The sequence below is a fragment of the Lemur catta genome, chromosome 1 (genome assembly GCF_020740605.2).
Source record: "Lemur catta isolate mLemCat1 chromosome 1, mLemCat1.pri, whole genome shotgun sequence".
Taxonomy (NCBI): Eukaryota; Metazoa; Chordata; class Mammalia; order Primates; family Lemuridae; genus Lemur; species Lemur catta.
In genome coordinates, this window is record NC_059128.1 from 78721974 (window position 1) to 78737189 (window position 15216).

The 15216-nt window shown below is 42.0% G+C and overlaps 1 protein-coding gene and 1 long non-coding RNA gene across 2 annotated transcripts in view; one reads left to right on the top strand and one right to left on the bottom strand.

Moving 5' to 3' along the window:
• Window positions 1-14587, bottom strand: part of LOC123622096 — a 33419-nt gene extending 18832 nt beyond the window's left edge. The window contains exon 1 of the long non-coding RNA XR_006729412.1: window positions 14423-14587. This is a non-coding gene — a long non-coding RNA (uncharacterized LOC123622096). The remainder of the gene's footprint in view (window positions 1-14422) is intronic.
• A 109-nt stretch (window positions 14588-14696) lies between these two features.
• The window catches only part of SORD (sorbitol dehydrogenase), a 37588-nt gene continuing 37068 nt past the window's right edge, over window positions 14697-15216 (top strand). Inside the window, exon 1 of the mRNA XM_045528099.1 lies at window positions 14697-14858. Coding sequence (XP_045384055.1) covers window positions 14793-14858 — 66 coding nt within the window. The 5' untranslated portion in view covers window positions 14697-14792. The remainder of the gene's footprint in view (window positions 14859-15216) is intronic.

Sequence of the window (15216 nt, forward strand, 5' to 3'; positions counted from 1 at the left end):
AGCCTTTCAGGAATTAGAAGCATATGAAGAAAAAAATAAGCAAAGATGAACTATTTGTTTTGTTAAGTTTATCTTTGTTAAGTTATCTTAATGGGAATTGAAAAGCAGTATGATTTTAGTTATTGCTCATTTAATCTCTTTTTATTTGCTTTACTGTGTCTGATGGGTATTGCCTGTGGCTCTTACCTTATAAAAAATATTCCCCCAACCTTTATAACTTTTGATTATTTCGCTACCATGTTACAATTGTGTCTCCTCTGATGCTTTCAACTATTAAGCATAATTATTTCTTATGCTGTTTTATTTAGTGTATAGTTCTTGTTTTATTTTATTTCCTTCATCCTTTGTGCACAGATTATTTTTCTTTCCAGCTTTTGGTAGGGTTTTGTGTAATTAGATAATTACGAGTCATTGGCCGAGTCTGCTATTTCTAAATGTCTGTTTCCCTTTTTTCCATGATAATATAGAACCCCTAATTCTATCTGGGCAAAAGCTACCAAAAATATGTCACAATGTTTGGGCCAATGGACGTACAGCAGAAATGGCATCTAGGAACTTTTCTTAAAGACATTTGGCATGTACTCTTTGTCTCCCTTCCTTTTCACCTCCACTTTCTTTTAGCCTGTTGCTTGGCATGGAGCTGTGATAGCTACCATTTTGAACCATAAGAACCATACCCTAGATTTGGCAAAGCAGCGGACTGAAAAAAGCCTGAGATCCTGAGGACATTGTGGAAAAATTTGCCATCCCAGCCTTGGATTACCTGCCTACTTCTAGACTTTTATATGACAAAGAAATAAACTTCTGTTTTGTTTAAGCCACTCTATTTTCTGTCTATTATTTTCAAATGAATCATAATTGAGGCTTAAGGGTAAGCTATTGACTTTTTTCTATAGGAGAGAATTGTGTGGACAATGCCAGTTACTTGCAGGTTGTATGGACCTAAAGGTGCCAGATGAAACAAAGGCTTCCATAATATACATTGATCAGCCCTATAAGGGTTGTCTCATTCATTCATTCATTTATTCATTCATTCAACCAACATTTATTGATGACTAAGTATTAAACCCATAGCTTTTATTTCCCCTTTCCTATAAAGAGAGATGACAGGGAGAAAGAACCTGCCATTAAAACATTATGATCTAGTTGGGGAGTCTGAAACATAAACAATTGACTGTAAGGCAAAGTGAAGTAGGTATACTAACATAGGCCAAATTCTATGAGAGCACTAGTCCTTGATTTCACGAAAGGAGAGGAGAGGGATATTGGGAAAAGATAAGGATGGTTCAGAACAGTAACTTTGTTTTTATCCAGTGGATTCATAGCATCATCATGACAACAAGGTCCCTAAAAGGAGAAAATCCTGTCATTTGCAACAATACAGATGAACTTGGAAGACATTACACTAAGCCAAATAAACCAGGCACAGAAAGACAAATACAGCATGATCTCACTTATGGAATCTAATAAAGTTGAACTCATAGAAATAGAGAGCAGAACAATGGTTACCAGAGGCTGGGGCTCAAGGGTATTGAGGGAGGGAATAGGAAGTTGTTGATCCTAGGTTACAAAGTTTCTAAAACACAGGAGGAAGAGGTTTTGAGATTTACTGCACATTATAGGGTGACTATAGTCAATAATCATGTATTATATATTTCAAAATAGCTAAGAGAGTAAATTTCAAATGTCTCACCACAAAAAGTGATAGGTAAGTGAGGTGATGGATATGTTAATAGGCTTGACTTAATTATGCCACATGGAATACATATATCAAAACATCACATTGTATCCTCTGAGTGTATATAAGCATGATTTGGCCAAAAAAAAAAAAAAAAAAAAAGGCCCCTGAACTTTTCTGGCCCACCCCTCAAATCCCTGGTGCCATTCTGCACCTGGTAGGAGGGGGACGTAGAGTGGGAAGTAGGAGCAAATCAAGTGCTATCTCATATAGTATGGATATCTTTGAGGGCCATTATCAGTTGGCATAAAGCAAATGCTTAAGAAACTAGCTACTGTTATTACCATGCTAAGCTAAGCATTTCATATGTGCTCATTAATCCTCACTATAACCCTGTGAGGTAGATAGAGCCTATAGTTATCCCAGTCTTACAGAGCAGAAACACTTAAGCTTAGAGAGCTTAAGTAGTTGCCTAAAATCAGATGGTAAGCAGAGTTCCAACCCAACAGACCAACTCCAGAGCTTGTGCTCTTAGCCTCTATACAGGCTGGCTTTGGGGAACATCTATGACTATGCTTGCTTTAATGGTGATGCTCATCCTACCTTTCTACTGGAATCATTTGGGGTGCTGTATGTATTCTTGGGGAAGGAGAGGTCCTTCTCCATAGAGTGTCATCTCTTTCAGGACAGGGAATCTGTCATGCACTCTCTCTTGTGGTTTGGTTCTCTGCACATACTGAAAAGGAAATCAATGTTGACTTTTAACTGCCAGAGCTGGAGAGCATAAGTATAATTAAGTGTAAAGAATACTGTTCAAACAGAACAAGATCTACCTCCTTACTTGGCCAACTCCTAGAGGCTAACATGGTAGGAGGGGTGAGTTGAAAGGGAGAAGTTTAGTTTTTACATTCTAAAGGTCAGCTGGTCTATTGGTCCAGGAAAGGTAGAGATTAAAACAACAGTCCTTCAGAAAAAAACATCTCATCTTATTCCATGAAGAATAATAAGTAGTGTTTTGTTCATGCAGCATGCACTAGTCTTTCTGGCACGAAAGGGCTGTGGTTAAACTCAGCATGTTATGGGAATGGACAGGAGATGGACACCATTTAACAGGACAAAGTATAACCAGGAAATGAACTATGAAGAAAGAGATCTCCACAGGGTCAAAGTGATAAGTATTCTGAATGACGTTGGGGAAAAGTGTAGTGTGAAGGACAAGGAAGGTGGTGGAAGAATGTGAAGTTGGGACTGCATTCCTGGGAGATAATGAAACACAATGAAAGGGAAGAAGAGAGGGGCACAGCTTTAGGCAAGGAGAAGGAGAAGGAGTTTTATTCACATAAGATTTTCTCTAAATCATGAGAGAAAGAGCCAGAAGTGGCCATATAAAAATTAAGGCATCTCATAAAGCACCCGTTTTTCTTCGGAGGGGATAAGTGCTAGTATTTGGTAAGTCTGAGAAATCATCATCATGGTCTTGTCATTGACGAATCATGTGGCAGCCACCTCAGAAACCTGAATCACCAAAGCTTCCTTTCCCCTTCCATTCCCTCCTTTCCTATAGTCATATAAACTGACTAGTTTGGGGTGGGAAAAAAAGGTGGCAGCTCCAAATGTCCTCACCCAGCATCTCCAAGGCACTAAGGGAAGTGAAGTGGCCACGGTTCCAGTCCTAGGGCTTTTGGATTTCCACCAATAGGGATTAGATGCATGTGCCTGATGGTTCATCAGCGCCTCCCCTTCCTGTGGCTAAATCTGTGCGGAGGTCAAAATGTCATCATCGGAATATTGCCCAGTGAGCATGAAACCTCGAAACCTTGGAGAAGGGGGAGGGGGTGCTAGTTGGTTCCAATGGCCAATGCCACCCTGCTTTGGTGGTCTGATGCCTCCATGTCTGTTATTGGGGTGTCCCCACTCTGGGCTCCTTATTCTTTTAATCAGGAAACTGTCTTTCCAGGATAGTTTTGAAGACCAAGTACTTCTTCCACTAGGACATTTTTTCCTTCCCACGTTATTGTGCAATTGCTTAGGTTTAAACTTAACCCAATCCAGTGTAGTCCAGTTCATATTTTCCAGAGATTACAAAATGCCAAGGCCATCTTTATTTGATCTGGGTGTTCCTGAGACTACATTACATATCTACAAAGGATCCGTTTGGCTATGTCCTTTCCACCGGTGGCATCTGACCTTTTTATTTGGGTCTTATTGATTTTATTCTAAGTTTTGGGGATACTTTGGGATGTCATCCAAACATATTGCCTATATAAATACTGTTACACTAAATCCACAAAAGGATATCACGGAGTAGTGTTGTTGTTATTTTAAAGCTGAAGAAACTGACACTAAGAGATTTGGTAACTTGTTCAAAATCACATAGCTGGTAAATTATAAGAATTGTTATTCTATCCCTGATCAGTCTGATTTTAAAGTTCAGTCTCCTTCTAAATAATGCTGAAATGACTATGAAAAAATCAAGCTTCCAAATTGACATTTCAATTGGAAATTTACTTATGTTCTCTGATGATGACATCTTATACCATGTACAACAGTAGTTGAAATTGGACTACTCATCAAACCATGCTGTTGAGCTTTTAAAAGCTACACATGCTTTTAATGTATTAATGCAATTAGGATCTGCTAACATTTTAAGATTTTTCCATCTATATTGATGAGAGAGATCAGTCTGTAATTTTCCTAGTCTTGTTTGGGTATCAAGGTTATGCTGCCTCACAAAACAAGTTATAAAGTGTTTTCTTCTTTTTTATTGTCTCATGTTTAGAAGATGTTATCTGTACTGTTTGTACCATCTATACAGAGATTTTCTTTTTGGCCTAATACATGGTCAATTTTTTTGAATTATCCATGGATATTTAAAAATAAGGTGTATTTTCTTTTTAGAGTGCTAAGTTTTATCTGTGTTATTAAATCATTCTATTATATTTAGCTCTTGTAGGTCTTTAAGGCTCCTACTACTGTGTTTCCATTTTTCCTTATATATCTTTTGGTTTTATGTTTTAATTAATAATCATGTTGGTGCTAAGTTATTTGGTGCTTAGATAGTCATAAAACATTGTAACTTCATTGGGAATTGCATACTTCTTTTTTTTTTTTTTTTTGAGACAGAGTCTCACTCTGTTGCCCGGGCTAGAGTGCCGTGGTGTCAGCCTAGCTCACAGCAACCTCAGACTCCTGGGCTCAAGTCATCCTCCTGCCCCAGCCTCCCGAGTAGCTGGGACTACAGGCATGTGCCACCATGCCCGGCTAATTTTTTTCTATATATATTTTTAGCTGCCGAGATCATTTTTTTCTATTTTTAGTAGAGACTGGGATCTTGCTCTTGCTCAGGCTGGTCTCGAACTCCTGACCTCGAGTGATCCTCCCGCCTTGGCCTCCCAGAGTGATAGGATTACAGGTGTGAGCCACCATGCCTGGCCCAGGAATTGCATTCTTTATCGTTATAAATTATTTCCTTGTACCTCTTAACACTTGTTGTCCTAATGTTAACCTTGCCTGATATTAAAATTACAACCACTGCTTTCTTCTTTTGTAAAGATTTGTAAATCATTTTGTTTTGGGTACCTTGTATACAACATAGTGTTAGATTTTGCTGTATGATTCAATCCAAATTTCTTTCATTTTAATGAATTAGTTTAGCCCATTTATACTTATCACATTGATATACTTAGTCATAATTATCTCAAATAATTTTATATGATGCTTTCTATTTTTCATAGATTCTTTAAAAACTCTGAAAATATGGTATATAATTGTTTTTATTTTTTCTGAAAATGTGGAAGATTTATATTTTTGTTTTAGTGGGTATCTTTATAATTTACACACTTAATCTTCATTTCTTAGGCATTATCTTATCAATCCCCTAATGTGGACAAATAATGAAATTAATATACTTTCTCTTCTCTCTCTCCTGCTCTCTATTGACTCTTTTTTTTTCATAGTTTTCACATGCACCTCTTGGCTGACATATAAGTTAATCATCTAGTAGTTTCTTCAAGGAAGGCTCGTGGAAACAATATTTCTTGAGTTCTTGCATGTTTAAAAATATCTCACTGTGTGGCCAGGCGTGGTGGCTCACACCTGTAATCCTAGCACTATGGGAGGCCAAGGTGGGAAGATTGCTTGAGGTCAGGAGTTCAAGACTAGCCTGAGCAAGAGTGAGACATTGTCTCTACTAAAAATAGAAAAAGTTAGCCAGGCATGGTAGCATGTGCCTGTAGTCCCAGCCACCCGGGAGACTGAGGCAGGAGGATTGCTTGAGCCCAGGAGTTTGAGGTTGCTGTGAGCTAGGCTGATGCCATGACATGTTAGCCCAGGCAACAAAGCAAGACTCTGTCTCAAAAAAAAAAAAAAAAATAGTCTCACTGTGTCTTTTTACATAAACCACAGTTTGTCTGGGTATAAAAGGTGTGGGTGGCACTTACTTTCCGTGAGGACTTCCTAGGCACTGTTACTAGCAATGAATGTTACTATGGAGAAATCTGAGATAAGCCTGAATGTTTTTTTCCCCTTCTAAGTAACTTGATCATTTGTCTAGCTGCCCAGAGGATTCTTCTTTTATCTTTGAAATCAAGTAACCGCTTCTGTGTTGACCTCTCCATATTAACTTTTCCTTGGATATAGTGTGACCCTCAATTTGTGAATTCACATATTCTTTTTTTCTGGAAATTTTTCTTGAGTTATATATTGAAGTTATTTTCTATTATTTTGTTTTTTCTTCATCAGGGAATTCATTATACGAATATTAGGTCTCTTTTGTTTGTCTTCCATATATATCAATTTCTCTTTAGTCCTTTTAAACTTGTTCATTTCCATTTAATGTTGCCCACTTTTCTTAATCCCGTCCTCTATGTCTGCAGTCCCTGACCTGTGGGCCGTCGACTGGTACTGGTCCGTGGTCTGGTAGGAACCAGGCAGCATAGCAGGAGATGAGCGGCGGGGCAAGCAAGCAAAGCTTCATCTGTATTTACAGCCGCTCCCCATTGCTGGCATCACCACCTGAGCTTCTCCTCCTGTCAGATTAGCAGTGGCATTAGATTCTGCATTATGTTGAGTTGTATAATTATTTCATTATATATTACAATGTAATAATAATAGAAACAAAGTGCACAATAAATGTAATGCACTTGAATCATCCCGAAACCATCCTCCCACCCCCGGTCTGTGGAAAAATTGTCTTCCATGAAACTGGTCCTTGGTGCAAAAAAGGCTGGTGACTGTTGCTCTATGCCCTTTGTTGTGTTTTTGGCAGTGTCTGTACTCCTTTGTGAATCTTCCAGTTTTTCTCTCATTTCTTCACTGGTTTTATTTTACTCCACTTCCTTTCCTGAGGTTTTCCAATTTATATTTCATTTCTTTCTAATAGCTGATCATTGCTTCCCTGAGCATTTTTAATGTATGCTTTATGAAATTTTTTATAAAGACAAATGCATGATCAAATTTTCCTTTATATTTATTTTAAAAATTTATTTATAGAAAAGTCACAAGTACAATATGAAGAACTTTATTTCCTAATCCATTGAGAATAAGTTAACAATATGATAGCCCATCTAAATCAGGAAATTTCCCCTTTAACAGCACAAGATAAGGAAAAAAATCAGGAAATTAACATAGATATATATAATTACTATCAGCCAATCCTCAGATCTAATTCAAGTTTTACCAATTTCCCTAATAATGTTCTTAATAGCAGAAAGGTCCAATTCAGAATTACATGTTACATTTACTTGTCATGTCTTTTTAGTTTCCTTTAATCTCAGTTTCTTAGGATTTCTTGACTTCCATGACATTAACATGTGTACATACGTTGACATATTACCAATAATTGTAGGATACCCCTCAGTTTGGGCTTGTCTAATGTTTTCTCATGCTTAGATTCATATATGCATTTTTGGCATGGATATCTCAGTAGTAATGCTGTTTTCTTTGCAGTACATCCTAACAAGTTGTGTATAATTTCAGTTTAATCACAGCAATAACTTTGATCACTTGATTAAAGTGGAATATGCCAGGTTTCTTCACCATAAAGTTAGTCTTTTTCCCTGCACAGATAATACAAATTTTGGGGGGAGGTTCTTTTAGATTATGTAACTACCCATTCTCTCTCAAACTTCCAATTTACTAAATAATTTATTTTTATCAATATGGATTTATGGTTTCCCATTTTATTCAATGGGTTATGACTGCTACTATCATTTTTATGCTCAAATTACCTCTGATTTGGCCAGTAGAAGCCTCTTCAAGCTGGCTTCTGTGCCCTTTGATATGCTCCATCATTCTTGGAACACGTCTTTACTTTCTGGTACAACAAGATACTCCAGGTTCATCTTGTACTTTTCCTGCTTCAGCCCTAGATTCAGTGATTTCCTCAAGAAGCCCTGGTTCTTTTCAGCGGAGAACGGCATTTAGAAACCAAAATTTGGTACTAGATGTGCTTTTTGCTATCAGTGTTACTGTTCCTAAGCTCTTTGCATAGACAGAGCTATGCAGTATATGTGTGTATGGGCATGTGCACACGTGTGTGTTTTAGTCTGTTTGGGCTGTTATAATAAAAGTACCATAAACTGGGTAGCTTACAAACAATAAACATTTATTTCTAATGTTTCTAACAGTTCTGGAGGCTTGGAAGTCCAAGATCAAGGCACTGGCAGATTCGGTGTCTCATGTGGCCAGTTCTTCATAAATGGCATTTGTCTTCTTGCATCCTCACATGGTGAAAGGGGCAAACAGCGCCCTTGGGCCTCTTTTAGAAGAGTATTAATCCCACATATGAGGGTTCAGCTCTCATGATCTAATCACCTCCCAAAGGCCCCACCTCCTAGTACCATTAGGGGTTAGGATTTCAACATATGAATTTTGGGGGAACACAAACATTCAGACCATAACAGTGTCTGTGTGTATGTGTACATATACAGATATTTATATCCACATTTATTTCTATGTCTATTTATACTGAAAATCATGAGTTCACACTGATCCCTCCAATTTTATCCAGTACCACGCAGGGTTCATTCTGTTTTTCTCTCTTTCCATATTTGCTTCTTCCTCTCCAACAGTGAGAAACCTGGTTTCCATTATCCTTGATGTTATCGGCCAGGTCCAGGTCTGTTCTACCCACACCCGGTAAATCAATTACTGTGACATGGATTTTTCAAAAGAGAAAAGATTTAATCTCAAGGGCTCTGAGTGAGGAGGTGGGAGAATAGCTCTCTACTCTACCTCCCTGAAGATAAGGCTTAGGGAGATTTATGGATTAGGGAAGTGGGGTGGTCTAAGGCATAGGGAAAGGTGATTGACAGTAGGGGAAAATGAAGTAACAGGTTCATTCTGCACAAGTGTAGTCAGGGTTCATGGCATTTCAGAGGACATATGTCCAGAAAATGGTGGCATTAGCATGATCTGAGGGTGGAGTTTTTGGCCTTCTGATGTCAAAAGGCCACCCGTTGGGCACTTGTATAGGCCTAGTTGAAGGGTGGGTGGTCTCAACCTGTTTGAAATGGACAGGAGCTGGCCCAAGTTCTGGAAAAACAACTGAAGTGACCATTAGGATGGTGACTTATGAACGTTATTTATAAAGTAGCCAGTGAAGGTTAAATTTCTGCTTCCAGTGATGTGGCCTTCAGCTACTGCGGCTTTTAGCTTTATGGAAAAAGGGAAAAAAATAACAAAAAGCAAGCCACCTAAAGCAAGAAGGGCAGGGAGAACTGATAAAATTAACCCCTGAGTTTCACTTATTTTATCAATCCCCCTCTATGTGCCAATCTCTCATCTCTGTGGCAGTCTCCTCACCTGAGCAAATGCCCTCCCCAACATACCTAGTCTCCAATACCCCACACTGGCAGCACCCATGGTCATCCTCTTCATCACACTCACCATCCTTCACCCCACACTGGGCTGTGCTCCATCCCCATCCCCTCAATATGGACTCTTCACCCTTCTAGGGCTTTGACACTCCACTTACAACCACTTCCCTGCAAGGATGCCCTCACCCCACTCAGAATCCCACCACACCTGTGTTGCCCGCCCCACCTCCATATAGACCCCTCCTTACCCACTCTGCTGAATTGCCTAGACACTTGGATGCCTTCTTCAGGTTTATGGCAAACTATTCCATCACAAGATTCATTTGTTCCTCAGCAAAATTTTTCTGGTGAATGTTTTTAATCTGCATTTTCTTTTCCTTTTCCTTTCTTCCTTTTCCTGTAATGTGTTTGTACAGTTCCTATTTTGATAACTAATTTCTGAATGAGGTGAGTTATTTCTGGACCAGCTATTTGTAGACATGACAATGAAGGGAAGAGGATAAGGTTGAGTTTTAGGCTAACAAGAATTTCCTCTATAACCCAGGCTGTCTATAAAAGCTCTTTTAGCTGCTACTTCTCCTAGCCACAAAGATAGGCAGCTGTGGGGCCATTCATAACACAGCCCACTGGCATCTCCCCACTGCCTCCTGAAAATAAGGCTTGTCAATGGGATTCCTTAATCTCTATCTCTTCTGAGTCTCAGAACCAGACCAGTTCCATGGGAGCTTCCACCGCTAAGCTATGCACCCCGTTCTTGTTGCAAAAGTGGACTTTGCACCCCAGAGTGAAATCCTCACCTTAGACAAGTATAATTTTCCAGCTTTTTCCTTAAGATCTTCAGCCACAGACAGTCTTACTACATGTCTTCTTGTACCCTAACATTTCCTACAATGTAAACACTGGAGGACCTATGCGAACCCCTGTGTTGGGTCACTTGCTAGGCTCTAGATCTGTTGCTTTTGTTGTTTTGTGCAACTCTCCCGTGTTCCCTGGGATCCTGTTACACTGATGACTTTTGATGATGGTCTTCTCCCCATGTTGGACTCCAAGTCTGTGGCTTCTTCAGCCTGGAACACACCTTCTCCCTCCCTCACCTCCCAAATGTGACTATTCAAGTCTTTCAAGCACAGCTAAGGCTTCACTTCTTTGGGGCACACTTCCTTTGCTCTCAAGCTAGATGAGGTTCCCCTGCTATACATTTTCACAGTCCCTTTCCTTTTCCGTAATACCCATTACCATAATTATGGTTGAGTCATTACTTCTGTGATTATCTGTTTAATGGCTTCCTCCCCTCTGAAGTGGAGACTGTATCTCCAGCACCTTATACCTGTCATGTCATAGAAACTTATTACATATTTGTTGAATGAATAGATGATTGATCCCATCCAATATGGCTCCTGCTCCCATCTTTCCACCAAAACTCTTTTCCATGATCACCAATTACCCTTGTTGTTAACTCCACTAGACACTCTTTAGTTTCCATCTTGACTTCTTATCAGTATTCAACACTTGGCCACTTCCTTTTCAAAACACTGCCTTTTCCTGGCTTCACTTATTCTCCAGATCCTTCGCTGGTCCCTCTTTGCTTCTCCTAGTTCTTCAATGTTGGATGGTCAGAGCTTGGACCTGAGCTGTCTCCTTTTTTTATTGTATGCTGTCTCCCTAGATTATCTCATTCTCACTTATTGCTTTAAATAGTCTATACACCAATGACTTCCTAATTTAATCTAGACCTTTCCAGCCTAGACTGTCCCTGACTCCGATAGCAAGTATGCCTTATATTACTTGGTCATTTCACCTGGATGTTTCATAGCATCTAATATAGTTTGGTGTTTGTCCCCCAAAATCTCATGTTGAAATTTGTTGGGGGGAGTGGGTGAGTTCTCACTCTGTTAGGTCCCAAAAGAGCCTGACAACTCCCCCACACATCTTGCATCCTCTCTTGTCATGTGATCTCTGCACACACAGGCCCTTTTGCCATGAGTGGAAGCAGCCTGAGGTCTTCAATAGAAGCCCAGAAAATGCCAGAGCCATGCTTCTTGTACAGCCTACAGAACCATGAGTCAAACAAACCTCTTTTCTTTATAAATTACCCAGCCCCAGGTATTCTTTTTTTTTCTTTTTAAATTTATTAAAATAAAATTTTTTTTTTTTTTTTTTTTTTTTTTTTAGACAGAGTCTCGCTCTGTTGCCCAGACCAGAGTGCCATGCATGGCATCAGCCTAGCTCACAGCAACCTCAAACTCCTGGGCTTAAGCGATCCTCCTGCCTCAGCCTCCTGAGTAGCTGGGACTACAGGTGTGCGCCACCACACCTGGCTAATTCTTCTATTTTTAGTAGAGATGGGGTCTTGCTCTTTCTCAGGCTGGTCTTGAACTCCTGACCTCAAGTGATCCTCCCACCTTGGCCTCCCAGAGTGCTAGGATTACAGGAGTGAGCCACCGTGCCTGGCCAGGTATTCCTTTACAGCAACACAAAATAGACAAAGACAGCATCTCAGACTTGGGCTATTCAAAATTACATGCAAGATCTTTTCCCAAAAATCTGCTCCTCCTCCCCCAGTCTTGCCCATATCAGATAATAGCATTTTCATCCATCCAGTTAGTTGTGTCAGAAATCTGGGAGTCAACCTTTCCACCACCTTCTCAACTCCCATAAACCAATCTTTTACCAAGTCCCATGGAACCTACCTCTAAGTTAAATCTTAGATCTGCCCACTTCACTCCATCTCTATTTCCACCATTTATCCAAGTCCAAGTCCCCGTCCTCAGCTGGCATATAGCAGTAATCTGTAACTGGTCTCCTTGCTTCCACTCTTCCTGTGTCACCAGCATTGCCACCACTACTATCAAATGCCTCTCTCCCCTGGGTAGTTCTAAACTAAAATTCCTGATTTCTGACTCTTTTTCTAACCCTTCTAGTATTTTCTTCTGGTTTCCTAACCATTCCAATGCTTTCTTCTAGTGCTTTCATACTGGAAGATATGTAAGTAGTTCCTCAGAGTGGTCTCTATTAACCTCACCCTTGCATATGGATTTTACTAGTTTAACTTTCGTTGATAACCTTATTTCCAAGTTGTTCAAGAAACCTCATGGTTTTTGTTTTTTGTTGCTTCTTTCTTTTTTTTTTTTGTTATGAATAACTAGGTTTCAGTAATTGAACAATTGATGACCTGATAGAGAAAGCCAGCAATAGAATTTTACAACTGCTCTGAAATTTGGAACACCAAAGACCTGTGACACACTGATTTTTCTTGTTAGTACACTCTGCAATCCAGACCTATAGTAAGCCGGTATCTGTGATGGGTTACAGTCTCCCTTCTAGATATGTGGTCTGAGAAGCTATGTATCCTGTGATTTAATTTTTAAATTCCAAATAAATTTTCATAGCAGAAATTTATTGACAACTTGTTAAAGTTGTATTCAGTGGAGAGAGTATCTCAAAGTGCTGTACTGTTTGGGAAAGTTGAGCACAGGCCCAGAGAAGCTGTGCCAAGCAGGTCACCAACAAAGGCAAAGGCAGCATTTTATTGCTTATTAAGTAAAATGCCTAGAAAAGTCTGCTCCACACCACTGTGAATGCTGGGCTTTGTTAGGAAATTATGTGAAGTATCACAACACGTTGTTGAAATACTAGCACAACAACTTGCTTTTTTTATTTTAAAAATGTAAGTTTCTTAAGAATCCTTCTTGACTCATTCTTTTACCTTTTCTACAGAGAGCCCTAGTTGTAGAGTATATTTCTAAATTTTTCTCCCACCCCTCCAAATATCTTTGTCCCCAGCCAAGAACCTTTAAAATAGTTTCAAAGTATTACTGCTCCGGAGGAAACAAATACCACTCCACGTGGCCATTATGTCATTACTTCAGTGACATTTGCTTTGGTTCCAGTAGCTCTGTTTTTATAATTTAAAAGTCAAGAAGTGTCTACCTCAAGTGGTCCTCAGCTCTTAAGCTGTTCCTGGCGCCTTCTCCTTCAGCGTGCTTCGAGACCATGAGGAAACCCCACAGGGCAAGGAGGGGAAACTAGGTTTTAAATTCTGTGCATGAGTGAAGGCAGCTGCTTCATCTCTTCACGCAAGGCCTGCTCTGCAGCCAAGTGCAAGAGCTACTGGAAGAACAGGCCGTGCACAGCTAAGTGCTCTGGGTGGTGTCTGAACGCAAAGAACCTGACTGACTCTTTAAGTAGTCCCCTGCAAAAATCCATCTCATTTGTATTGTTGCACCTGGTAACACCCTCTTACCCTGCATCCACACCCACACCCACCCACCCACACACACATTCTTCCCTTTTTGTAATGATTGGGGCTCCAGAGCTTGATCCACCTTTACCATCAAATATTTTTTTGAGCTCCTATACTGTACAGATTTACCGGATTCTGGTTAAGAAATGAGGTCTTGCCCTCAGAGGTCTTCCAGTGCATTTGGCGGAGGGGTGATCACTAGCGAAAGTGCAGGCTGTGCCCCGTATGTTGGGCACGCAGTGCCACAGGGAGACATCTCCTGGAGGAGCCAGGAGGGTCAGCAGTGTGGCTGGGGAGGGGAAGAGGCTACAGGGAACGAAACCTTGAGCACCGCCCTCAGGGGAGGGAGGGGCTCCTTCCCCCGAGAGTAAAATCTCATAGTGTTTGTCAGAGGGTAGAGAGAGGCTTGAAGGACGAGTTAGGGCAGAAACTCTGCTTCTAATAGAAGGAGCAGAGGCGGTTAAGAGAAAGGGGCTGACAAATTCCGTTTCACAGCTTCTTTACACCGATGCATGGGGCCCATGGGATGACGCGCGAATTCATTCACTCCTACTCGCGCCAGGGCCAGGCCCGCTGCTGGATGCTGGGGTCGCGGGGCAACACGGTCGCTGCAGCGTTGTGGCGTTCTCACTGCTAGTAACACAGTAATGCGGACCCTCGGGCCGCGCCGCGCACTAGACTTACTGTGCCGGACTGTGGGCGCCGGTCCCGGGCAACCCCGTGCTTCTGCAGCTCGAGTCTGACAACGCCGCTCTGGTAGCTTCTGCCTCTGCAGGCTGCTCTCAGGGCGGCCGTGCCTGCTTGACCGTCAGGCAGACAAAAACGCTGCGCCCCTCGCGGCCCCCAGCCCGCGGCCTCCTCGGCGCGCGCGGGCCCCGCCCCGCGGTCGGAACCGGTCGGCTCCGGCCCAGCCTCGCGCGCGCCGCCCTGCCCAGGCCCCGCCTCCCGCTCGTTAACCCCGACCCTCGGCGGGGCTGCCACCACAGCCACCACAGCCACCGCAGCCACCGCAGGTCCGCAGCCTCCAGACTGCACCCAGGAGCGAAAGAGCGACATGGCGGCGAAGGCCAAGCCCGAGAACCTGTCCCTGGTGGTGCACGGCCCCGGGGACCTGCGCCTGGTAAAGCGGGAAGGAGGGTGGGAAGCCTACCCGACCCCGCGTCGCTCCGCTCAGAGCCCAGCCGCGGTCCCGGCTTCCCTCTTCCTGCCCGGCGCCAGCCCTCACCTTAAGCGCCCCGGCTCCCGGGATCCGAGCTGTTTGCCCTGGGGGGGCTGGGGGGGGCGGTGGGCGGTCGTTGCTACGGGCTGGGATCTTGTGGCGTGCCTCTTGGAACCTAGCCCGTGGCTGGCACGTGGCTGCCGCCCAGGACGGTATTTGCAAACTAGCTGAAGCCTTCTCCCTCCTTTGCTAGCTGCAGATTCACAGTCCAGCCTCTTGTCATTGTGCCTTTCAGAAAAGATACTACCATGGAGACTGC